At 34.6% G+C, this 25758-nt stretch overlaps 1 protein-coding gene across 1 annotated transcript in view; it reads left to right on the forward strand.

Annotated features, from left to right (window-relative positions):
- The window catches only part of alpha-Spec (alpha spectrin), a 509808-nt gene that overhangs the window by 467178 nt on the left and 16872 nt on the right, over window positions 1-25758 (forward strand). Inside the window, exons 46-49 of the mRNA XM_090406229.1 lie at window positions 2349-2403; window positions 5753-5949; window positions 13017-13070; window positions 21838-22132. Of these exons, the coding sequence (XP_090262355.1) occupies window positions 2349-2403; window positions 5753-5949; window positions 13017-13070; window positions 21838-22132 (601 nt within the window). The remainder of the gene's footprint in view (window positions 1-2348; window positions 2404-5752; window positions 5950-13016; window positions 13071-21837; window positions 22133-25758) is intronic.

Raw genomic sequence — 25758 nt, forward strand, 5'->3', positions numbered from 1 at the left:
TTTACAGACATCCATGCCCACGCTGGGATTCAAACCCGCAGCTGTTTGGCTGGAGAGCTGATACACTAACTACTCGGCCAACCAGGCCGTATTTTCCTCAAGTCTCTTTCAGGCACACATCTCACATCTATTATGGATTGATATGCAGTTATTATGCAGCGAGTCAATTAGAATACAAAAGCAGCGGGTGAAAGAATTGATAGTGGTAGCAGGTACAAATGATTTGAAAGGAGACAAAATGGCTATGAGTGAGGATGTGAAGGAATTGCTTGAGGTAGCAAAAGAGAAGAGAGAGAGTTAGGATGGTGAATCTGCATCTGCTGTATGACAGTGAAGAGTATAGAAGGAGGGCTATAATTGCAAATGACTTTCTGTGTGAATTATGCAGGACGAGTGCTGTGGAATTTGTGGATGTGTGGAGTGAGTTCGATGCGCAAAAGGATTTATATAAGATGGATGGTTTACATTTGAATGGATTTGGCGTACGGAGACTTCAAAAGGTGTTGTCGAATGTAGTGGAAGCGGATATGCAGAATCAGGGAAACTAGAGTTATTATTAATGGGGGGGGGGTGAGGTAGATATGCAGACTTTAGGGAGACAGTCGAGTGTATGAATGTGTGTAATATGCCCAAGCGAGTACAAAAGACTATGAATCAGAATGGGATAGTTGGCGCCAGGGTTTCTTCTTGATGGGGAGGAAGTGGAGAGGATCCAGAGGCGAGTGACCAAGATGATAGCAGGTCTATGGGATGAACCTTATGAGAACAGGTTGAAGATTTGTGGGTTGCAAAAATTGGTTGATAGGCGGAAAAGGGGTGATATGATTGAGACATTCAAATTACTGAAGAGTTTCTATAAGATTAATTCAGAAGATATTTTTGAGAATAGGACTGGTGATGGGAGGACTAGGGCCATACATGGAAGCTTGGCAAGAATGTGGTTAGCAAGGGTGTTAGAGCTAGGTTTTTTACTTGGAGAGTGGTGAATGAGTGGAATAAGCTGCCAGAGTCTGTTGTGGGTGCTATGACTGTGAATGAGTTCAAGGCAAGGTATGATAGATACTGTGTGAATGTCGAATAGTTGTTCTTGACATGATGTTAGGGCCTCCCTCAATGAGTCTGTCGACTCCTTGGAGTTGCCCAAAATAATAATAATAATAATAATTAATCAAAGCAGTAATCCATTCCACACTCATATGCGCAAACAGAACTCACAAAACCGAATTCCTTTCATAAATGTAAGTGCTTAAGGAACAATGCTAATTTAAATAATAATAAACATTGACAAAAGAGCTGCTTTAGTTGGCCAAGCTATCTTTTCATATTCTCTCTTTAAATAGTAAAGTAATCTATTTTATTTTACCAAGGCAAAAAAAGGACAATACCAGTCATACTTTTAAAGAGTTAGCTGAATAAGAATGATAAGCTGAATGTGTTTAACAAAATTGGTTTTGTAGTTGTATATGCTTATTTATTGTTAATTGTTGATGCTGAAAATTAATGCATGTGGATTCTACATGTTCTTTGGTGAAATTAAATTACATAAAAAGGAATTTTGAGACCTTTCGAGGTACTGTGAGCTTGCCACCCCTAGACTTGTCTGAGAAGAATGGTGAAAAATGTAGGCACAAACAAATAAAGTCACTTTGCCAAGTTTATAAAATGCTTGGCAAAGTGACTGCCTGGCTTATTGGTATCACAAAGCAGAACTCTTCCACTCCTCTCTCTCTCTCTCACGTGCGTGCATGCATGCATGTGTGTGAGGACCTGAAATACATATACTTAATTTTAAATATGAATTGAAAATCAAGAAAATTATCTATCATAAACTTAACATTAAGGCTGAGAGAAAATAAGAGAATTGTTATACATTATAAGAGAAAATATATTATACTTGAAGAAATTATAATTCTGTTTTAATCTTGTATACAAGCATAAGTATGAAGTAACTTCATGATGGAAAATATACGACTTCTGCATTGATTTAATCATATTTGGTCTAGCTCCCACTAATGAGACCACAATGAAGGGTGAAACTGGTATGGATAGTGTTCCTTGCCATTATATTTTGCATTATGGGATACTATGGCATTTGGTATGAAGTCAGCAACCTCTCTGCATAAGATTTTTGCTCCATCTGACTTCCTCTGTTTTTGAAACTGAAAGAACATTCAAGATGGCATCACTTTATCAAATTATTGTGTAGCAAGGATTGAAACTTATGCTTATACTTGGGTATAGGATTAAAACAAGAATATAATTCCTTGTCTAATGTGATATACATTGTGTAACCAAGTGGAAAAAATTTCCACGACTACAAGTGAATGATTATTCTATAATTTTTATAGATCTTCAATGATGGAAGGTTCAGGAACCTTGGAAGCACAACTTGAAGCAACTAAAGTAAGTCTTAAGTGATTACATAGTTTTAACAAAATTCATTATATAACTCCCCCCCCCCCCCTTATAGATGTATATTTATTATAGTTTTTTTATTTAGTATAGAATGGGATAAAGATAAATATTTTACTTTTGTATTTAATTATTTTATTTTTAATGCTGCTGCTTCTCATGAAAGGCTGTATTTCATGTGACCAATTTGTTTTAAAGATTTGAAAATGTACATCTTTAACTGAAATATGAGGACATTTCACAATGTGATGATTCTGTTTGTTTTATAAAACAAATTCTTATCACATTTTTAAGTAAACTAACATTCATTTTTAGCTCTTCTTTCACTTTGATGTGAAGTTTCACTCGACTACTAAAGGCTTCTGAATTACATCGTGGATATAATGCAGAATGAGAAAAGGATGACAGTAATTGAAAATACATGCAGTGATTGCATCTCTGACTACATAATATTTTTTACTTGGCAGCATTCAGCGAAGATTGTTTATGATGACAAGTGAGTAGTAATCACCGCTGTTCAACATTAGGTTGTGTCAAGCATCACATCTTGTCACTTCTTTTTTTTGGGTTATGAGTGGTATTGTGCATCAGAATAAACTACAGAAATCAGACACATATTTCAAAAGCATTTTTCTGCACAGCTTTTTCTCCAAAGCAACAATGTATGGCCTCAGTGTATGGCCTCATACTAGTGCCTGAACAGTTGTGGAGATTTCACTATTATGGACTCGCTGTCTTTTTTCTTTCACTTTAAAAAAAGAGGATAGTCTGATGGAGCCAGATCCACTGCACACACACACACAGATTTTGCTCTATCTGACTCCTCTGTTTTTGAAACTGAAAGAACGTTCAAGATGGCATCACTTTATCAAATTATCAGTTCATGATAGTGCTAGTAATAACACTACAGTTGTGACGAACTCATGAAAATCTATTTCTGTAATATAGTTGAATATTTCTGTTAGAAATGTGTAAAATTGCAGAATAAAGTTCATGGAAGGTACTTTTTTTTTATTTCAGTGAAATGTCGATTCCCATTACCAAAAGTAAAATGAAATGAATGTATGAATAAATAAAATAAAAATTTAATTTAAAAAATAAAAAGCATGACTTTTTCAGTATTTTGTTTCTTGATATAATTTTATAAATAGCTAGGATACTGATATATATATACAGGGTGTTCGGGATAAATTTGACAGTTTCGTAAGGAAAAAGAAAATCTTCTTTGTATCTATTAAATTTAATGAATTGACAAAAAAACATTACAGGCAGAGTTAATTACAATACTATCAACAAGATTTACTCAAAATAACCACCATTAGCATCGATCACAGCTTCAATTCTGCTTCGGAACCTCGAACAAGCTGATGCTACAGTCTCCCTGGGAAGGGCCGCAAAAACTGTTTTAATTTTATCCATTAACTGGGCTTTTGTATTACTGGAAGTGCGATTGGTGTCTTTTTCAACTGCGCCCCATACAAAATAATCCATGGGGTTAAGGTCCGGGGAGTTTGGAGGCCAAACATTTGGACTGGTGAAGTCGTAGAAATTTTCAGACAACCATTTTTGACTTTTCCCAGAGGTGTGGCAAGGGGCCGAATCCTGCTGCCATACATACGGCCTACCATTGGCTACCCTTGTTATCCAGGGCTTGACTACAGTTAGCAACTCCACGAACAAAGCCCGAATTCCAATGCCAGGGTTCTTCAACACCTGTTCCTGCAGATTTGCGAGGAATTCTGCTGTACGAACGCAATCAGATCGTCTGCTAGGGATCTTTCTTCTTGCTACATCCTCGTAGTCACCATTGCAAGTCTCTAGTTCATGCCTGATTGTTTTTACTGTATTCAGGGAGCATTGGGCAGCAGTCGTAATATCCTTATTTTGATGGCGGGCACGAATCATCATGATACAAGTTATTCTCTTCCATGATTCAGGTGGGTTCCAGCTATCCATCCTTTCTGACATCTTGTATATGAATGAAGAAGGGTCCAAACTTTTAAATGAAGAGAAGTGTGTGTTAATACATGTAACTTACGGAAAAATATAATTAATTATAAATATGTCAAATTTATCCCGAACACCCTGTATATATATATATAGGTGGAATAATCTTATGTTCATAATCTGCTGCATCTTATGATGTAGTCAGTTTTGTAAGGTGAATAAATTCAAGTTTCTGGAGAGGAAATCTGAGCCACCTTCATGTAAGACAGGCTAATTTAACTTACTTAAAAAGTCTTTATAAATGTTCCTTGAGTCCTATGTGGTATCTAACTTGGTGACCACCATTGGTCTAATGTGTAAACTTGCTACTAGCGCTGATGCTGATACTATTTTTCAATTATAATATATAATTGTTGTTACATTTTTCACTTTATCACTGTAACTACAAAATTTTCTTTAGTAAAAAAAAAGTATATGGAGCTTGTATGGTTATATTACTGGTTGTAAGTTTCTAGACCCATGTAGAAAGGGAGAGATCAGTAGATCATTAGAATCGAGTAGCACCAGTGTTGCACTAACATCACCATACAACTACCATAAACTGGTTATTAACTTACCTCTGCTGCCAAAATATTCTTAGTATTTTCTATTCAAAAATATATAATTCTTGTTAATTTTTGCACTTTATCAATGTAGATACAAACTGTTTTTAGTAAAGGAACAAGAATCAAATTATGTCATAGTTAGCATACAGATAAATACTTCTTTTTGTATAGGTCACATATGAAATATCTCAGCACGAGTTATCTCGTATATCAGTTCCTGAATTAAAATTAGTTCATACCTATAAAAATAAGTGACTTATGTTAACTGCATGTTGATGTTATTGCAACCTTGGTGCTGCTTTTAATGTGCTGTATGATCCCTTTCCCCCTGGGGTTTAGAAATTTTGAACCAGTAATATATACATACAAGCTCTGAAAACATGTTCGTGAAACTTGGTTTTGCAAGTTTTATGTTTATTTTACAGATATCTTGTATTACTACTGTTGTTTATTCATTTGTAAAAACTGTTTAGTTAGATTTCACTATAATTACTCCATACATCAATCTTCCCATTCCTTCATTTGAAATATCTGCATCAGTTATGACGTACTTGTGGTCCTCAACAAAGTTCAGTACAACAAATACAAGATATAATTGGCTTCCTAATGTAGACAGCCGACTATAAGTTGTCTCGTAGTTGGCAGTCAATGGGTTAAACACTGTTAACTGTCTTGTTGAGAATAGTTCCATATGTTGCACTTCATAACTTGTGTAAATATGCTTCTCTAGATAAAAAAGTTATTGGTTATTACTTGGTTTAAAATATTTTTATTTTAAACTTGTTTAGCGTAAAGCAGCTGATGTCCGTGCAAAACGTAGTGACCTGAAGAAAATAGAAGATTTGGGAGCACTTTTGGAAGAGCATCTGATCTTAGACAATCGTTATACCGAACATAGTACAGTTGGTCTAGCTCAGCAGTGGGATCAGCTTGACCAGCTTGGTATGCGTATGCAACATAACTTAGAACAGCAGATACAAGCAAGGTAATGGGACTTAGCACTTAGAGTAGATTCATGTTTTTAGCATAATTATATATAAAACAATCATTTTAGTTAGTTCTCTGCATGCCTAGTTTGCTGTGTTCAGTATATATTTTATAAAAATTCAAAATTTGTTAATTCTAATAATTTTTAGTTTGCTGTGTATTTATCATGCATTTGATGATAATCCTTATTTCCCAGAATCATCTTCAAGTATGGTATACATGCAGAATAGCCCCATAAGCTTTCATTTATTAGTTTCCTATTAGCAGTTTTCTTCCAGATCGGTGTATTATTTGTTGAGCAACTTACTTTTAAGAGCAACTTAGCTCTTAAAGCTCTCCTAAATATGTAAGCACATGCATACCTTAGTCTTTCTTTGGGCCCTTCTTCTTGCCATTTTTTATTTTAAACACCTATCTTACTAATTGTTTTTCTCATAAATCTTAAGTACTACTAATCTTGGAAAAAACATTAGGTGTAGAGGCATTCTGTAAGGTTATTGTATAATCTGTTATTTAGCAAATTTTGATTCTAATTTTGTGTAAAATTTATGGACTCCTCAATTTAATTTGAAAGTTCTATACTAATCCATAAAATACATATTCATTACTTTACACTGGAACAAAATTTTCTGGAACTCAATAATTGTTTTTATTAAAGAATTTACGGAAAATCATATATTTTATTGATACATCATAAATATACACCGCTGGTTTTCTGGCAATAACAGATTGTCTGGCACCTTCTTTAGTCTAGACAAAATTATGAGAGCACATTCATGGAATTTCAATCCATAAAGTTTGTGACAAACCATGAAAGAACACCTCAGTCTCAAGCAAGTATATAATACAAAACTACATTATATTGGCAATGCACACCTTGAAGGACATTAACAGCAGAGGATGAAGTGAAGCCCACAGGATTCAGACAACCTAAGAATTAAGTTACCATCCTAGGATGCTCAAACACAACAAACAGGCACAGATGTAAGCCACTGGAGATAGGAAGAGCTAAATACCCTGGACCTCGAAAGGCCTTACAGTTTTCAAACTGTAAGGCCCATATCCCACTAGGGGGAAGGGGGGGGGGGCAGAAGCAGTGATCAATATTATTGATTTTTGAGCACAATTCCTGCATGAGCTTGATATTCTATCTACTTATTTCAATACAAAATAGCATTAAAACACTCCATGTTTTGAAAAAAATATGTGCTGAAGAACAAGCCCAACCATCTGCTTAAATATTTTTTATTCTCATAAACACACTGAGTTAGAAATTTAAAAGTTGTAAGTTTAAAAATAAATATCTCCTTGTGCTATTTTACTTTTAGTGTAGTTTGAAGTATAATTGTGCACTATCCAAAAACTGTAAGTACATCTTAGTTTTAGTAAAATGAAATACATGCTAAGATGAAAACTGTACGTCAATATTGTTTTCTGAAAACTATGGGGGAATGCAATGATTTTTTAGAAAAAAGGGGTGTGACTATTTAAGAAGTTTGAAAATCACTGACTTAGATTATGCTAAAATGATTCAAAAAACCTGAAGCCCTATCACACTGCTCATCTGCAGGTCTATTGGAAATTGCAAAAAATATCATTCTTACAACTGTTCAACTCACCCAAGAACCTGTATAAGAAAAATGTGTATATAATTTATTTACCAAATTATATGAATTATTGCAATCTGTGAAGGCAATTTAACGTGAAAAGATTTCATGTGAAATTGTTTCCTTGTTAGTGACTGGGAGAATGTATGAACATAGCTTCAATACTAAAGAAATGTTGGCATAAGTTGTGGCCTGTCTTGATTTTTAATAATTTTCTTGATAAATATGTTAGCAATGATTTTACAGGATTTAATGTACCAAAGAAATGGAGAAAGAAAGTGGGGCCTGCTTCCAAGGGTATAGCAAGCAAGGGTGGAATGGATAAACATTAGCGAAGAAACACCTGTTGTTGTTCATCATTCTCTGGCTCTGAAATTATAGACATTATTTTGAATCTGGATAAAAATCATGAAAGAATTGTACTATAATATGTGCTAATATAAATCACTTTTAATTTAATAATTAGGTTTCTAGATCCATTGTGCTTTAGAGAAATGTGAAAAGTATAATCAGCAAGTCAGTATTGTACTGATAAATTATTATTACATTACCTCAGTTGTTTTGGCAAGACTCTGGAACCAAGGAGCTGGAAAATTGGTTGTGTACCTGTGTAACATATATACTTGGTGCCATCATGATCCTTAAGAATTTTTCTACAGATATGAACTTACATTTTAGGTTTTTGACCATTCAGCACAACAGTTTATTCTGTCTTCTTTGCAGTATGTTCTACCACACTGGTTGTAATGCGATACCGTTATTTATTACTTTTCTTCACCCCCCCCCCTTCCCCACAATGCAACACAAGCAGATATAGCAGACTGTCTTCTTTTTGTTCATGGTACACCATCAAAAATATTCAGACACCTGCCCATCTCAACTTTCACTCTAACATAAAAGGCATTAATATGGAGTAATCCATCTTTTACTGCTGTTACAGCCTTCATTCTTCTGGGAAGGCTGTCCACTAGATTTTGGTATGTTGCTGCAGTAATTCCCTTTCCTTCCATTCTTCCAAAAGAGCATGAAGGAGGTTAGTCATTGATGTCAGGCAATTCAGCCTGACAGTTGGCATTTTAATTCATCCAGCAGATATTCAGTGAGGTTGAGATCATGGTTCTGTGTAGGCCAGTCAGTTCTTCAACACCCACCTCATCAAACCATTTGCACAGACCTCATTTTGTGGATAGGGATATTGACATGTTGTTACAGAAAGAGCTTTCACTGAACTGTTGGATGAATTAAAATACCAACAGCATACTGTAATGTAATGCTGTCTGGTGCATTATTGTAATATCTTCTTTTATTCTTTATTACTAATTAGCAGTGCACGCTTTTTCTCTTGTAACCTTCCTTACTTATTCTACTGCATACTATGTTTATCCACCTTCCGTATTTACTAGTCATGTGCCTATGAACACTGGAAAATTTATTTGTAAGACTGCGCCATCCAGTATATCAATATTTGGCATAAGACGCAATAAAACATCCAGTAGATCTCTCTCTTACTAGCGTAAATTCCTTCAACAAAGTTTACATAAACAGTCGTGGTTATTAAGTAATTAAACTGCTCTTTTAATTCCTTAGTTGTTTCCTGCTCACAAGTCCGATTATTTTTAGAAAAAGTGCATTGTAAAATAAAGGATCAGACAGCACTCTTTTAACAAATAATTAAAAGACATTTATTTACATTAATATGAAATATACATGAATCAGACAACAGGGAGATTGCTTTCTCTATCCATCTAAAAAATCTTTAGTATAAATTAGAACCCTTTTACTTCAACACTAAATAATCTCTTTAACTCAAAAACTTATTTACTCTCTGTTTACAAATTCATCTTATTAAACTTCTAGTTTACTTGCAAAGAGGTTAGCTAACTCTCTGTTAAGTTATTTTACAAATTTGATATCAACTTCTAACATGCCAAATTGACTCTCTTATGAACACTTCTTATTATTATTAAACTAATTATTTTAAACTAATTCTTAACAGTCCATCTACAACATATTATAAGAGGAAATGTACAAAAGGATGGAACTTACAAAAGGCTCTGTATTGCACATTCAGTCAAAAGTCTTTCACTAAAGTCTTATGATATTTCTTTCAACTCTGATTTCGAGCTTCCTTCAAGAATGTCCGGCATCAGCAGTATCTTGTCGGGAAAATAGTGGGCTGTGGACTGCAACCTGCGGTACTCGTATAGCTCCGGCAAAAGGTTGTTCTCCAACAGCGAAAAGAAAAACTTCTGAGCAAGCTGCTTCGGGTATTTACATCGGTTTTTCTCCTTTGGCTTGGGCTCACCATAATGCCTGGACGACTGGCTCCTCTATCTTGCTGTCTCCAATAGCTCAAACTGCCGCCTCCAATAACTGAAACTGCTGCCAACTCTCTCTTTTGACTGCCAAAATGGGTTCCCTATCTCATCTCGGCGACTGGAAGCCCTATGCTCGGCTCTGTCCCTTTTTATTTTGCCTTCTCTGAGACCTTGCACGAAGGGTTGTAACCCCCTAAGAATTTGGCATGACTCTTTCATCTTCTTTTAAGTTCAACCTGCTCTTAGTTCTCTTCCGTGCACTCTTTTGATCGTAAGTTGCCGGCCAGCAGAAAATTGTTTGAACCTTTCAGAATGACTTTGGAGGTGTTTATGCGCAGAGCTTGTAAGCACTTTCTCTTACACACAAAATTCGTAAACAACCTTTCTTATGCCCTCATAGAGAGCTATTATACAACGTTCCGGTGGCAAAACATTACCTTTGTTTTTGACATTCTAAAATATTCTTGTTAAAAGAGTAAATATAGTTAATTTCCAAAGGGTTAAATTAAAATAATATCTAGCACAAAATATACAGAGACAAACACGGTTATTTTTACAACATTCTCATTGGACTTGACCTCTGTAAAAATTGATGTAAAGTGCTTTGGTATTTTTAAGCTACATCGAGTTTTTACAATACTACTCTATAAGTATGCTGTAATGAGAGCTGACAGTAACAAATAACTGCTGATTAGTAACAATCCCTTTCATGCATTGTTACTAATTGCCATCATAACATTAAGGCTTTCTTTGCATTCTAAGGAAGATTCAGATTTTACTGCAGGTAACTTTTTTTTAATCGTACAATGAAGATTTTTGAGAATAGCAGTAGACACAAGATAAACACATAAAGATTTACATATTTAGAATGCATTTTGAGTCTTCAAATTATTCATATATTATACAATTCTTAAAGCTGGTATGTGATTCTTATTGATTACTGTAATTCATTCATTCTGAAACATATTTGCACTTTTTTTTTTTTTTACTTTCATATGATTGTCTAAAAATGAAATTTAATTTTTAAATATTTTGTTGACTTATGTTATTTTTGCCATGTGGTCAGCTTTCAGTACTGTAAATGTAAAAGAAGCAAAAGAAGATTGCTACAGTAAAATTTCTTTAGCATTGATGTTGTGTAGCTTTGTATGGTTCTTTGTTTTTTTTCCCCCCTTAGAAATTTATTATATTGAGTACATTTACCATAATGCTTGTCATAATGAGCTAACTTTTCAGTATTATATATTAATACAATACAGCAGGTGCCTGCTGTATTAAACAGTTATAATGAAATGACAGTTTATGACAAACAGAAAAGTTCCAGCCATAGTTTCACTTTCACAACATATTTTGAAATTGAAATAATGTTGTTTTAATTTCATAGCATATTGTCTGGCACATCTTTTGTTGTAAATAATGAAAGTTCATAATCCTTACAGTGAACTGAATTTACTAATAGATTGTCATCATTTATGCTTGGAAACATTTATATTGAAGCAGATGCATATATTTTTAACTTATTCTATCCACCACAATACTGTTATGTTAGAACTGTGTCGACATAGTAACAGATGCAAAAGAAGGTCACTATGCCTTAGATGGAAGGATGGCTCCACCTAATGTTGCAGCTGCTCCACTTAATTAACTGTTTCAAATAACTGCTGATTATAGTTTTTTGTGAGTAATGCCATGGATAGTTCTATATAAAATTCCTTATTTTGTGAAGTTTTAAGACTAGAAACTGAAACTTATGGTTACTTATTTGGCAGATATGGCATTCTATGCTAGAGATTACCCAAACCTTGATATATAATCTTTGTATATATCAAGACAAAATAATATTTTATACTTTCGTTGCCTCAGCCTTTACTGCTCTCCTAATCTAGTCACTATTCTGATCTTTTTGATTATTTATCACTGAAGGTTGACTTTCTATAGCTATTATCCAAACATTTTCCTTGGACACTTCAATATTTATAAGTCAGACTAGCTCCCCTTTTCTAACCTTATAGATTATGGGGGAAGAAAAACAGAATGATTTGTTATCAATAATAATCTAAGGTCAAATTGTTCACCTGCTAACCAGAATACTACATAATTCTCATCATTCTATCTACCACCTGAACCCTTTACCTTTCTTTACCAGCTGCTTTACTTTCTTTACAGATACTAGCTCTCCTCTTTCAACTCCAACCATAATATTGCTCGTATTTTAGAAAGTTTTTTGCTTGGTTATGAAACGAATCATAACAGTTCTAATCCTGTTTTCATATATACTCAAGTATATATGAAATATTCATATATACTTGAGTATATATATCAAGTATAAATGAAAAGTATATATGAAAATTTCATATATTTGTTTGCATTTATACTCAAGGTATATATGCAAACAAAGTTTTGAGCATAAAGTATCTTCACAATGCTTTATCCTCAAACTAGGCCACTTATACATAGAGCATGTTCACACCACACCACAGCTCATTTTGTGTTTAAAAGATTCTTTATCCATAAGGTAAAAAACTTTGATTTCGAATTTTTTTAAATTTTTTTAATCAAAATTTTTGATTATAAGAGTTCAGTCTGTACATATTTAGTTCATTATGAAGATTTTAATTTTAGGTAATATAACATTTTGAAATGTAAACATTAATTTTGCAGTTTTGTTTTTATGATTTTATAATCTTACTTTTTCTATGTTATTTTGTATTCTTTATATTGGTTTTCTTCAGTCCTTGTCATTCTGTCATCAATGTATGATTTCCCACCATTTCATTTATTCTCTTTCCTGCATATTTTCTTTATTCTCTTTTCCATAATTTTCTTTGTATTTCTGTCATTTCTTTTGTTTATATATGGTTCCTGCAATGCATAAACAATGCTGTGTTATCAGTATATGATTTCTCACCATTTCTTTTGTCTACTGATTTTGATGTCATTTGTTAGGAAATTCAGTTTGCTGTTGGTATTGAGAAAAAAAAAACAACTCCAAAAAAGCTTTGAGCTTTTTTACTGTTTGTAATAATGAGCTTAAAATAGTATTGGTTCTGTGGAACTTAGACTGGAACTTGTCTGTATTCATTTATCCTGCAATTTTTTGACACTTGTTAAAAAATGTAAAAATCATGTTATATTTTCAGAAATCAGAGTGGAGTATCAGAGGATGCCCTTAAAGAATTCAGCATGATGTTCAAGTAAGTGTTTGCATTATTTTGTGTGTTTTAAGCGCATAAAATTTTATTCAGTGTTGTGTAATTTATTTTTTCACTGAAATGCTTAATATTTAACAATGAATCTTTTTATTTAACGATGATTTCCTCATTTACTGAAACATCAATACCACCATATATTGCTGGAAATTAATAATGCTATTACAAATATAAATTTAATCTAACCTGTAGTAATATAATTTGAATGTTTTTAGTATATAAACAAATGCTGCATGTGAATTTTTATGCTGTTTCCACCCACAAAAGGTTATTTACTAACTTATAGTACATTTTGTACCATATGCACTAAGGTGGGCTAAGGATTTATTTTTACATAGTCCAGAAACCCTGCTCTAGAGACCAAACATGGAACTTTTTCAAGCCATGTCAGGCCTCCAATAAGTGAGGCAGTGGTCTCACACCAAGTGATGAAATTCATTTCTCACCTAAAGACAATCACAAACATCCATGCTCATGGTGGGATTTTAACCCACAACCTTTTGGTTGCAAAATGTGTACACTAATTACTCAACCAACAAGACTGACAGGTTGAGCACATTATTAGCACATTATGTTTTTGTATATAACCATCTCATTTTTGTTTGACTTTTTCATTTTGTTTCCCCCTAATATGTTTGTATCAGTAGGAAAAAATATGCATGTGTTACGTCGTGGTTTTTCTTTAAAATCTATGTTACTATTATCCCCTCTTGTGCCAAGTAAAAATTAGATCTCCAGTTTATCTCTCTGGGGCTGTCTTCTTTTCAAACTCTGACAAATGTGTTTGTTCCAGGTGCCCCAGTCAGATCCTAGGACAGAAGAATTCTTGCTCAGAGCAACTTTTCCAGAGTTCTAACAGCTACCTAAATTCATTAAATATATATAGCATCGGTAGAGATCTCAGTTTGCAGTCATGGCCCTATCCTTTCTAATTATTCTTTTCCTTCCCCTTATGCATTGGTTCAAACTTTTATGAGTGGTAAATTAGTCTCATGCTCAAACAAAACTCAGGCTTACATATTAAAACATGTTTATTAAAGATCTAATGAGTTTACAATTAGGTTTAAACATATCAAAAGCTTATCACAATACCTATACTAAATCAACTGACAATCATAAATGAACACTCTAGTTAATGAACATATAACTCATATCCTCTAGTCAATTAAAACACACTTAGCATGGGAAAATACAAGTTTACAATTTTAACTTCAAATGCTAACACAGACCCCACCGCATTAATTAGGTCTCACACAAGAATTTAAGTCCTCCAATTACCAGTCCAATGGAGCTAAGTTACAATGCATATAAGTCATTCAAAAAAGTTCTCTAGGCAATTGTCCATTTTTCTTCCAACTAGAAATTGATTCATCCTTTTCTTCTAATGCTAATTGGTAATAAATAAGAAAATTCTGTACATTACCCCTGCCACATGAGGTTACCGTGTCCCCCTTGTCCGATCTTTTACTGTTAGATACTTTACCGCTTCATTGGGTTGCATCCACATGGAGGTCACTTCACTTGTCACGTACAACCATTTTCTGCACTCTGCTGGGCAAATGCTAGTCTCACTGGTCACAATCGTCAGACTGCCCGTCTTCCTGGAGGAACTTTCCATTGTCTCATTCTGGCAGCACTTCTACCGATGGCCCGAGTCGGTGGACGCCGTTATCTCGTGTACAGCTCTCCCGATATTCTCCAGTCAGCAAAGGGGGGAAACTTGCTCTCCAATGCCATAGAATTCCCTTTTGCTGGTCAGCATCGTGGGTCCAAATGAAAACAGGAACAGAAAAAAATGGGGCCGAAACCCACGCAAACCCGCATTTATTATTCCTTGTTGCAGAAGTTTTCTCACAGCGCCTTCCTATTGGTCCTCAAGTTGTTTAGTCACAAATCTTCTCTTCAAGAGTGCTCTTTTCTGGGAGCACGAGTTCAATTCGCTTTCCACGAATGGCTTCACTTTGGGCGTTACACTTATCTTCGGTAACTCACATGCAACCTTTGGACTTTTGTTTGCATTGACATACATTTTGCATAGAGTATTTTTTCTTACTAGTGTTTTCAAACAACAATATTTCTATCTAGACAGACAAATTCCTCCTTTTTTGTACTTCATTTTAAGGTAATTGAATTATGTTTTCTATTAACAATTTGTTTCTTTACTAACAGTACAAGCATTTCTTGGTTATTATTGTATTCTTGTTAAATCTTGAATGAATGATCCTTTTGATGAAAAGTAGTTCCTTATTCAAGATCTAACAAAGGCCCCTCCCCCTTTTATTAAAAAAAGTTTTCCTAAAATTTTTTTCTAACTTTTTCCTCACTTCTCTGGAGATGACTTTTCCACTTTGCTTAGATCTTAATTCAAACTCGTGCTTGGGCCAGAATTCATTTTCTGGATCTTCAGTGATTACTCGGCATGAGCAAACAGCATTGTTATACTTATCTTGCTTTCCTCGAGAGATATACTTGTCACTTGCTATTCTGCTGTAGAGTCTCTTAGTCCTATCTTTTATGCTGATGTGGTTAATTTCTATATTCCCTTTGTAGGCAGTATTTTGTCCCCCGCTTGTGATTTCATTACGCTCTGGCACCTTAATTTCATCTGTGTTGCCAGATCTGAATTTTCCCCTTCCTTTGATATGGAAGTTTCATCTGATCCCGATTGAGCCATATGGCTCTTGCATTCTTTAGTCAGTTCCAGATCATTCATGCACTGAGACTTGTTGTTCAGAGGGATGCTTCCTTTATCCTGAGCTTGTGATTTTTGATCCGCTACAGTAAATCTCCTCCTTCCAAGGAAACAAATCCCCCCTCTCGAATAGTTGCATGAGAATCCATACTTTCATAAAAATTCCTCCCCTAGAATCAACCTTAGATGAGGGAGATAGTTTCTGGGTAAGACTATGAAGTTGTGTGACACATATAAGCCAAAATCAGGCAGTCCCACTCTCAGTCTTACCGACTTCGTAGCATGAGTGGTGGAAAGAGATATCCCTAAAAGTCTGATGGGTTTTCTTAGGCGCTTGATTCTTCCTTTTACGTAGGGCTCCAGTTCCCTGAAATATTTCTCTGAGATGACGGAGGCTTGGGAACCGGTGTCAATAAGTGCCCTGAAACCCTTCCCACAAGTTCTTCCATTCACAGTCGTTCCAGGGAAATATCCCTGACTCTGTTGTCCCTTTTTGTCAGATTGCCTAACGCAAATATGTGACTTTGTTTCTGATTGCTATCTTCTTCTTGAGTTTCCCAGTGTAACAAAACAGTCACGGGCAAGATGCCCCAGTTTGTTGCAACTGTAGCACCTAGGAACTTCTCGACGACCCCTCCTAATTTCTCCGTCCGAGGACAAAGGAGAGTTTGTATTGCACTTGGCAGACAGTTCTGTCAACTTCTGCATCATGAAGTCCATTTTATCTAACATCAGTTGTTGCAACTTTTCAACTTCTCTATGAACGATATTAGTTATCCTATCTTTGTGAAGGGAGAAATTCTCCTGATCCTTCGGAGAGCCTGATGTCAATTGACTGACAACCGTGTCAAGGCACTCCATGACCAGCTGATGCAACTTCTCTATTTCTTGTCTGACTAAGGAGCGAACCTTGCTAAAATCACAGGCATTAGCAGCAACACTACATACTAATTCGGTCTTGTTCCCCTCAATTCCTCTCTGCACCTTCTGTTTCTCTTTTATTTCTAAGCCCTCCTTTCCTGAATTTGGATCCTTAGCAGTGTCTCTATCCTCCCTAATTACATTAACTGGTCTAACAGTGGATGCAGGGACAAATATTCCCAAGCAACTGCTCTCTTTCTTTCACTGCTTTGTAACAACTTTCCAAGCTGGTTATGCTCTTTCCAAAAGCTTTCTCTCTCAGTTCCTGCCTTAAACCTATTCTGAAGTGCTGAAATACAGCCCAATCTAAATGATGCTTTTCCTCGTGAGACACACTCATGGTACTTGCAAGAGTGAGCAGCCTGTTATGAAAGTTGGACATGCTCTCTTTTTATTTTTGCACCATTCTTTGAAGTTTCCATAGGTTAGGTCCTACATTTTTTGCCTTTGAAAATTGAGAAATGAGGATTTCCTTAAACCTTTGGTAATTCAAAGTTTCTTTCAAGATTGGCGAGGAGTAAAAGAAACTTTTTGCTCTTCCAACTAGTGTACTACGAAGCAGAATAAGTAGCTGGAAGTCACTCCATCGCCCGATCTTTCTAAGCTCTTCTATATATTTAAAAAATGTTCTCACGTCATCAGTGTCCTCTCTGGAAAACTGAGGAAAAATCTGCTCAGGGTTTATAGTCCTAAAGAATTCCGAGTAGTTTAGATCGGAGCTCGACGGAAGAGACATACTTGTACTTTAGCTCACTCTAATGTACAAAGATTATTTATCAAATTTCTTTTCTAAAATCTCTTGATTGCTGTGCATGAGACCAAGACCAAATTACTGTGATTGATCCAATATTCTCAATTAATGGAACAAACACATCCTGTCGGTTGCGCCATTGTTATGTTGTGGGTTTTTCTTTAAATCTTTGTTACTATCATCCCCTCTTGTGCCAACTAAGAATGAGTTCTCCAGTCTATCTCTCTGGGGCTGTCTTCTTTTCGAACTCTGACAAATTTGTTTGTTCCAAATGCGCCAGTCAGAGTCCTAGGACAGAAGAATTCTTGCTCAGAGAAACTTTTCCAGAGTTCTAACAGCTACCTAAATTCATTAAATATATATAGCATCGGTAGGGATCTCAGTTTGCAGTCATGGCCCTATCCTTTCTAATTATTCTTTTCCTTCCCCTTATGCATTGGTTCAAACTTTTATGAGTGGTAAATTAGTCTCATTCTCAAGCAAAACTCAGGCTTACATATTAAAACATGTTTATTAAAGATCTAATGAGTTTACAATTAGGTTTAAACATATCAAAAGCTTATCACAATACCTATACTAAATCAACTGACAATCATAAATGAACACTCTAGTTAATGAACATATAACTCATATCCTCTAGTCAATTAAAACACACTTAGCATAGGAAAATACAAGTTTACAATTTTAACTTCAAATGCTAACACAGACCCCACCGCATTAATTAGGTCTCACACAAGAATTTAAGTCCTCCAATTACCAGTCCAATGGAGCTAAGTTACAATGCATATAAGTCATTCAAAAAAGTTCTCTAGGCAATTGTCCATTTTTCTTCCAACTAGAAATTGATTCATCCTTTTCTTCTAATGCTAATTGGTAATAAATAAGAAAATTCTGTACATTACCCCCACCACATGAGGTTACCGTGTCCCCCTTGTCCGATCTTTTACTGTTAGATACTTTACCGCTTCATTGGGTTGCATCCACATGGAGGTCACTTCGCTTGTCACGTACAACCATTTTCTGCACTCTGCTGGGCAAACGCTCATCTCGCTGGTCACAACCGTCAGACTACCCGTTTCCCTGGAGGGACTTTCCGTTGTCTCATTCCGGCAGCTCTTCTACCGATGGTCCGAGTTGGTGGACGCCGTCATCTCGCGTACAGCTCATCCGGTATTCGCCAGTCAGCAACGGGGAAAAACTTGCTGTCCAATGCTGTAAAATTTCCTTCCGCTGATCAGCATCATGGGTCACAATGAAAACAGGAACAGAAAAATAACGGGGCCAAAACCCGTGCAAACCCACATTTATTATCCTTTGTTGCACCCTCTTTTCGTTGCAGAAGTTTTCTCACGGTGCCTTTCTGTTGGTCCTCAAGTTGTTTAGTCACAAATCTTCTTCTTAAGAGCGCTCTTTTTGAGGAATGCGAGTTAAATTCGCTTTCCACGAATGCATTTGCTTCTGGCGTTATGCTTATCGTGGGTAACTCACAAGCAACCTTTGGACTTTTGTTTGCATTGACATACATTTTGCATAGAGTATTTTTTCTTACTAGTGTTTTCAAACAACAATATTTCTATCTAGACAGACAAATTCTTCCTTTTTTGTACTTCATTTTAAGTTAATTCAGTTATGTTCTCTATTAACAATTTGTTTCTTTACTAACAGTACAAGTATTTCTTGGTTATTATTGTATTCTTGTTAAATCTTGAATGAATGATCCTTTTGATGAAAGGATCATTCATTCAAGATTTAACACATAGTATAAAGACAGTTTTAAATGTCTGGTTTTCTCATGGGAATTAATATTAGTGAAACATTATTTTATAAAGTAAATAGCTGATTGTTCTATAAAATAGCTGTTCTTACTTCTTGAAAGCCTTCTGAATTGTACATTATGGCTTAGTTATCTATGTATTTTTCTAAAATCAAAATTATATATGCAAAAAAAGGAAATAATTTTTAGGATATTTAAAGGTTAGCTAAAATTTTTTGTTTATTTTCCTCATTTTGATTTTGATAATGATTACTTGTGTTTGATTAATGATTATTTCAATGGTGAGTTCATTTTATGAAGTAGAACTGGATTTTCAAATTCCATGCTATTCTGTGTAATAATGCTTTTTTTAGAGGAATAATGGAGTAGTTACAAGTGGATAGCTAATTTTTTTGTTAAGTTTAGTGTGTTTTTTATAAATTTTACACAGGAACTGATTTTTAGACTCTTATGTGCTTAAGTTTATGAAGGAGTGGTTATTATAATATTTACTGGATTTATCTACTTTGTAGTTAGATGTGGCATGTTTTGCATCCCATGAACCTGAAGAACATGTTAATTTATTTTTAACAGTATTGATGAGAACACAGACTGATAAGAAAATAATTACCATTTAGTAACTTATTTGCTGATATTTTGCTGGTATTATATCCATCATCTTTAGAGCACAAAAACAGTTTGTTACACAGCAGCAACAATCTGGTATAACAATAGGGCTAGTTTAAACAATTACAATGAGCAACATAAAGGCTAAGGTCCTAATTAGGTGGCATCTGTGTTGGAGGAAAAAAATAGAGAGAGAAAGCAGGTATTAATTAGGTCTTAAGATGACTGCCTCTCAAATTTTTGGTAAATTTATACAGCCATACTTGTTGAGGTTTGGATCGACTTGCCATAATGACAGTGCCACATGTATTTTTTATGTTCACTGAGGTAGACATGATGTGGACATCTGCCTCAGTGAACATAAAATGTAGCACTTGTGTGTGCCGAATATCATTTGAAGTGGTGCAATCCAAAGATCACTGTCAGGTGACTTATCATTACACTGATCATTTATTCTGTAGTGTTTTGGTATGACAGTGTTTGGAACATGCTCAGAGAAAGCTATCGTAGTGCACAACCCTTACAGTATAATTTGGAGTAGTTAGAAGAGGTATTCTGGTGTCGGTCTTCTTATGGTCCAGAGTACCATTAGTCATAGCACCAGATGTCTTTAATGCCATGCCATATAATTGACCCTTTGAACAACTTTGTTATATCTGCACTCCAGCAGGTCTTTGAAGCTGAATCCATGTTCCAGCATGATGATAATGATGATATTCTTTTTGGAGCCAGGATTTTAAGCTTTATATCCTGCTTTGAAACAAATGAAGTACCATTATTGGCCTAGCCATCACAGAAGATTACTATGAATTGGATAGAACATCTTTTGGAAGAGTTGAATTGCCAATTAAGATTACTGAATTACAATATTACCAATTACAAATTAGCCAGTTACAATATAAACTGAAGGGATGGCTCCATATTTCAGCTGTGTCGGTTGTTATAATTTGGTCAGAAGTGTTCCAAGAAAGAGCAGTGCTTGATATAAGTTAAGGTAGGACAGTGACCAGGCATTTTGTTACCTGAAGCAAGGTGACAAAAGGGTGTCTGTGTATACTTCATTTTATTATAAAAACCATTATTATATAACAAATATGGATTTTGCACCTTTATATGATGGCATCCAAGGCAGGTACCCTAGTACCTTGCCTCTGGTCATGCCTGTCACAATGCCTTATGGGTTAAGGGATGACCTTACTGTTAATAAAATTTTTTTAAACTTTTTTTTGACATCTTTTATTAGATATTATAGGGTTACTCCTATACTGAATTCATTAAGTTTTGTGAGCACACTCTTTGCTAAAAGAAGTGATAGAGTTACAGATGCCCTTTCACAAAAATTGAGTAGAACAAGTAAAAAATCCGTGTTCATGCTGGGGTTCTAACCCATAGCCTGCAGGGCGGACAGTGGGTATGCTGTTCTCTCAAAAAAACCTGGCTAGTTTATTTACTTCCCTATTAAAATAATTTATTTTCAATATTAATGTTTGCAGTTACTGAAAATACAATGTAGATTTAGTTTATTTTATATTTGCTATTTACTGGTTCAGTAATTATTAATTGTAAGATACTGATTTGCTCATGCAGATATTTCAGTAAGCTCCTTAAAAGGTTTACAGGAATATAATTCTGTTATCATATGTGAGCATTAATACATCTGAAAGACTTCTTTTTATAACAGAATTAGTGATTCAGTACTTCTTAAGATGTTTTTCTTTTACAAATGGCTACAATTGTAAGCTAATTTTAATTGTTGAAAAATGAGAATGCTCTAACATTTAAATTCTTGCTTCAAAGGCTTATTTTTATTATATTAACTAGGTGTAATTTATTACATATAATATAAAAGCCCTGGTCCTGAGTTAGTTTGTGGATAATGTAGATGGATGCATTGTTAATTTAACAGAAACAAATTTTAGTCAGACATTGACATTGTTTAATTAAAGTTATATTGTAAGTGGGTTCGTTCATATGCTGCTCTTACATGTAATAATTTCTGTTATGATAGACATTTTGACAAAGAAAAATCTGGACGTCTGAACCACCAAGAATTCAAGAGTTGTTTGAGGGCACTTGGCTATGATTTGCCAATGGTAGAGGAAGGACAACCAGATCCAGAATTTGAAGCAATTCTTGCAGTAGTTGATCCAAACCATGATGGTTATGTGTCTCTACAAGAGTATATGGCCTTTATGATATCCCGTGAAACAGAAAATGTCCGTTCCAGTGAGGAGATTGAAAATGCATTCCGTGCAATTACATCAGGAGATCGGCCGTATGTTACAGCAGATGAATTATATGCAGTAAGTCTGAAAAGGATACTTTTTTTTTTAAATTTTTCTTTAAAAAGACAGTTTATTTATGAGGATACTCCATTTCCTAAACAGTGGAAATGAGTTTTTATTTTTCATGTGTTATGCCTTACAGAATAATCTCTTCCATTTCATGCAAAAATATGCTCCAAAGGGATCCCCCCCTGTGGGGGGGATCCCTTTTGAGCATATTTAAGAGTCCTTTGTTCTTCCTCTTTAGTTTTTATTTCTCTCTCTCTCTCTCTCTCTCTCTCTCACACACACACACACACACACAATAATTTCCTTTTCATATTCAGACAAGAATTGGGGGAGGGAGGATATTAAGTAACTTGCAATGTAGTCATAGTGCATTGAGATCTACTATGTACAAATAATATGTACATAATGCTTAGTTTTCATGTATCATATAACAAACCACTGAAAAGTCTCTAAACTTCATTACACTAAAAGAATTTTGTTATAACAAAGTACTTCTATAACAAATTATTCCTGTGTTTCCTACAATTTTTTGTTGCAGTGTGGATTGACTGCCTTTCATTTATATGTCATTATTCAACAAACACAAATTGGTAGTCAGAACATTGATGTTTACTGTTTTAAATCAAAATTGATATAATGAAGCCAGTTTTTAAACACTGTAATTGGATCTGTGGTTCTCTGATACCAAAGAATTTTTAAAATATTTTTTTTTCCTGTAAGAATGAGAAAAAGACCTGAGGTATGTTATGTAAATAATTTTATTTTTTATTTTGGTTTAATAAAAACAAAATTATATATATATATATAATATTTTATCTAAATATTTTACAGATATAATTTTTATGTAAAACAAAACAGTGATGAATTCTGCTCTCTCAGATTCACTAGGAACAAACTTCTCACAAGGCCCCAACCAGAACTTAAAAAGTACAAATATAAAAGACAGTGACAGAATTAATTATCTCAATTCTTATTTATTCACTTTAAGATGCAAATATTCCATTGAGAAATGTCAGAATTTTTTTATCCTGAAAGATTTAGAGAGATTGGAAAGTTCCTCAAAAATTCCATAGCATCATTTCAGATATCTTCTGGTAGCGATGGCAGTAAAAAAGCATTCTCAACCATTCCACCAGGCAGCATCTATAGGTATAAATTCCATAACACTTAGTAAAATATTGCTCTTGCAGGAGCATAATGCAAAAATGAAATCTTCTTGATGTTCTAGATGAATTTGGAGAGAGCAAAACTAAAACTAATAATAATAGTAAGCTTGTTTGATTTCTATTCTGGACATGGACTAGTCATTGCAGGTAAGACACTGAGGAAGACCAAGGTGTAGGTAGAATTGATACAGTGCTTTAGAAGACTGAAATATAGCATCTGACAGTATTGGAGTCCTAACAGATGAGAGATGAATTTGGAGGAAAAATCTTGATAGGAAATTATGTAAACTTTTCATGCAGTACCATTATAACATCCTGTATACCCTCTGAGGATAAGTATCAGAAATTTGATGATGATAATGAAAGAAAAATGTGTGAGAAAGTTTTAAAAACAATCAAAGTTGAGCAGCTTTTAAAGTTAAACTATAGTCTCAAATATTATTCAAGAAAAAATGACAACATTTGAGAGCAAGAAACAATTTTGGAGAATCAGTGGCAGATTCTGAAGGAAAAAATTCATTGATTCACACATACAGGAACATAGTGAAGTCATCTGTAAAAATAGAAAATCGGAACTCCATATGAACTCGAGAAGTTAAAAGGGGCATTCATGGAAAAGAAGAAAGCAAATCAAAAGTTCCCATGAAGTAAGTCAGCATCTGCTCTGAGAGAACACAGAGAAAAAGTTAGTTAAACAGAAACCATGGTAAGAATTTGGTAAGAATATAGAAGCTAAATATTAGAAAGATGGCAAAATGTTATGGAGGCTATTGAAAAAGCTTAAAAATGGAGGAAGTTGTATTGCAAAAGGAATCAAAGATGATAAAGGTGACATGAAACCTGAAAATAAAGATATTCTTGATGTCCAAAGTAATTACATTGAAAAATTGCTAACTTAAACAAGAAGTGATAAACAGTAGAAAATATTCGAGAGGAATACAGTCACAAGAACAAATCGATAATAGAGGTTAAAAAGCCATCAAAAGCCTCAAATGTGAAGTGGATGATGTTTGATCAGAAATATGGAGGATATGTGATCAAATGCTTAATGGCTTTACTGCATAATGCAGAAGGTCAAATTCCTTATGATTGATGCAGGACTCTCAATTCACTTTGGATCTTACTTTTACTTTCACCCCGTTTAAATCTTTTAATTATATCAAGTTTTGTATCTAAGGTAATTACTTTCCTCTTTTTTTTTCACTAAATGACGCAGTTGTGGGACTTATTCTTTGACATGATTAATGGGCTGTAAAATTTACGAAGAACGTAATTTGTAAATACGTATAGCAAAACAACTGGAGCTTGTAATACACCTACTCTTAATGCTGGTGAAGTAACTGGCTGGCACTTAGGCTCTGGGAGCACGGCTGCGTGGGAGGAATGACGTCATCATGCTCACGCCACGAGGCTTGCATGTTTTTGCGTAGTAAACTTAAAGGCACATTAATTAAAATTCTTGTCGCATATATAAAGGGATTGTCGCAATTAATTTCGGCACTTTAACCAAATCCCACGTTAAGCAAGGAAAACCTGTATTTAATTTGCCTTCTCACTCCAAAATTGTGCATATTATTATTATTATTATTGTTATGTGACACCTCCAGGGAGTCCAAAGACTCATCGAGGGAGAATGTGCCAACACCATCGAATGATTGTGTCCTTCTAACTACTAACCGCACTCAAACTTGCTTAACTTTTTGCAAGCCGTTATAGCAGAGGCTCTACCAATCGACCAACCTATATATAGATGAAATGTTTTACTTCTTTTATAGGTTATCTATTCAGGATGCAGATCATGATGTTTTCAATGTTCTACCTATTTTCATAGTCAGTCTTTTTATTGATAATTTTTATATCAAATTTGTCATGGCAGTTATTCTATTAAGTTAAGGATTCCTGCAGACTTGTACTAGATTTATAAGAGTATATCATCAATGATTGTGAGACATACAAAAATATTTTGGGAAAATTTGGAGAAAAGAGCAAAGCTAATAATAATGGCAAATATCTGTTGGATTTCTGCTCAGGACATGGACTGGTTATTACTAACACCATGTTCCAACATAAAAATGTGCACAAATTCACATGGAGAGAAGAGGCTAGGAATAAGAAAAGTCTCATTGACTATGTTATTGTTGATAGTGATGTTTTCTCCCTGGTGCAGGACACTAGAGTGTACAGAGGATTTGAAATTGGAAGTGATCACTATTTAGTCTTGAGCAGGATAAAATTGAATTTCATATTTAAAAGAATAACATGTAAGAAAGTTTTAAAGCGAATAAAAGTTGAGCAGCTCTCAGATGTGAGCTGTAGACTGAAATACACAAAGATTATTGAAGAAAAAATGGAAGAGTTTGAGAACAGGAATCAAACCTTGGAGATTCAGTGGCAAACTCTGAAGAAAACATTGATTGATTCTGCCAGAGAGGCATGTGGTGAGGTTGTCTGTAAGGATAAAAAAATCAG

This window comes from Typopeltis vanoorti, chromosome 16 (assembly GCF_054136105.1).
Source record: "Typopeltis vanoorti isolate ZY-2024b chromosome 16, IOZ_Tvanoo_1.0, whole genome shotgun sequence".
Classification (NCBI taxonomy): domain Eukaryota; kingdom Metazoa; phylum Arthropoda; class Arachnida; order Uropygi; family Thelyphonidae; genus Typopeltis; species Typopeltis vanoorti.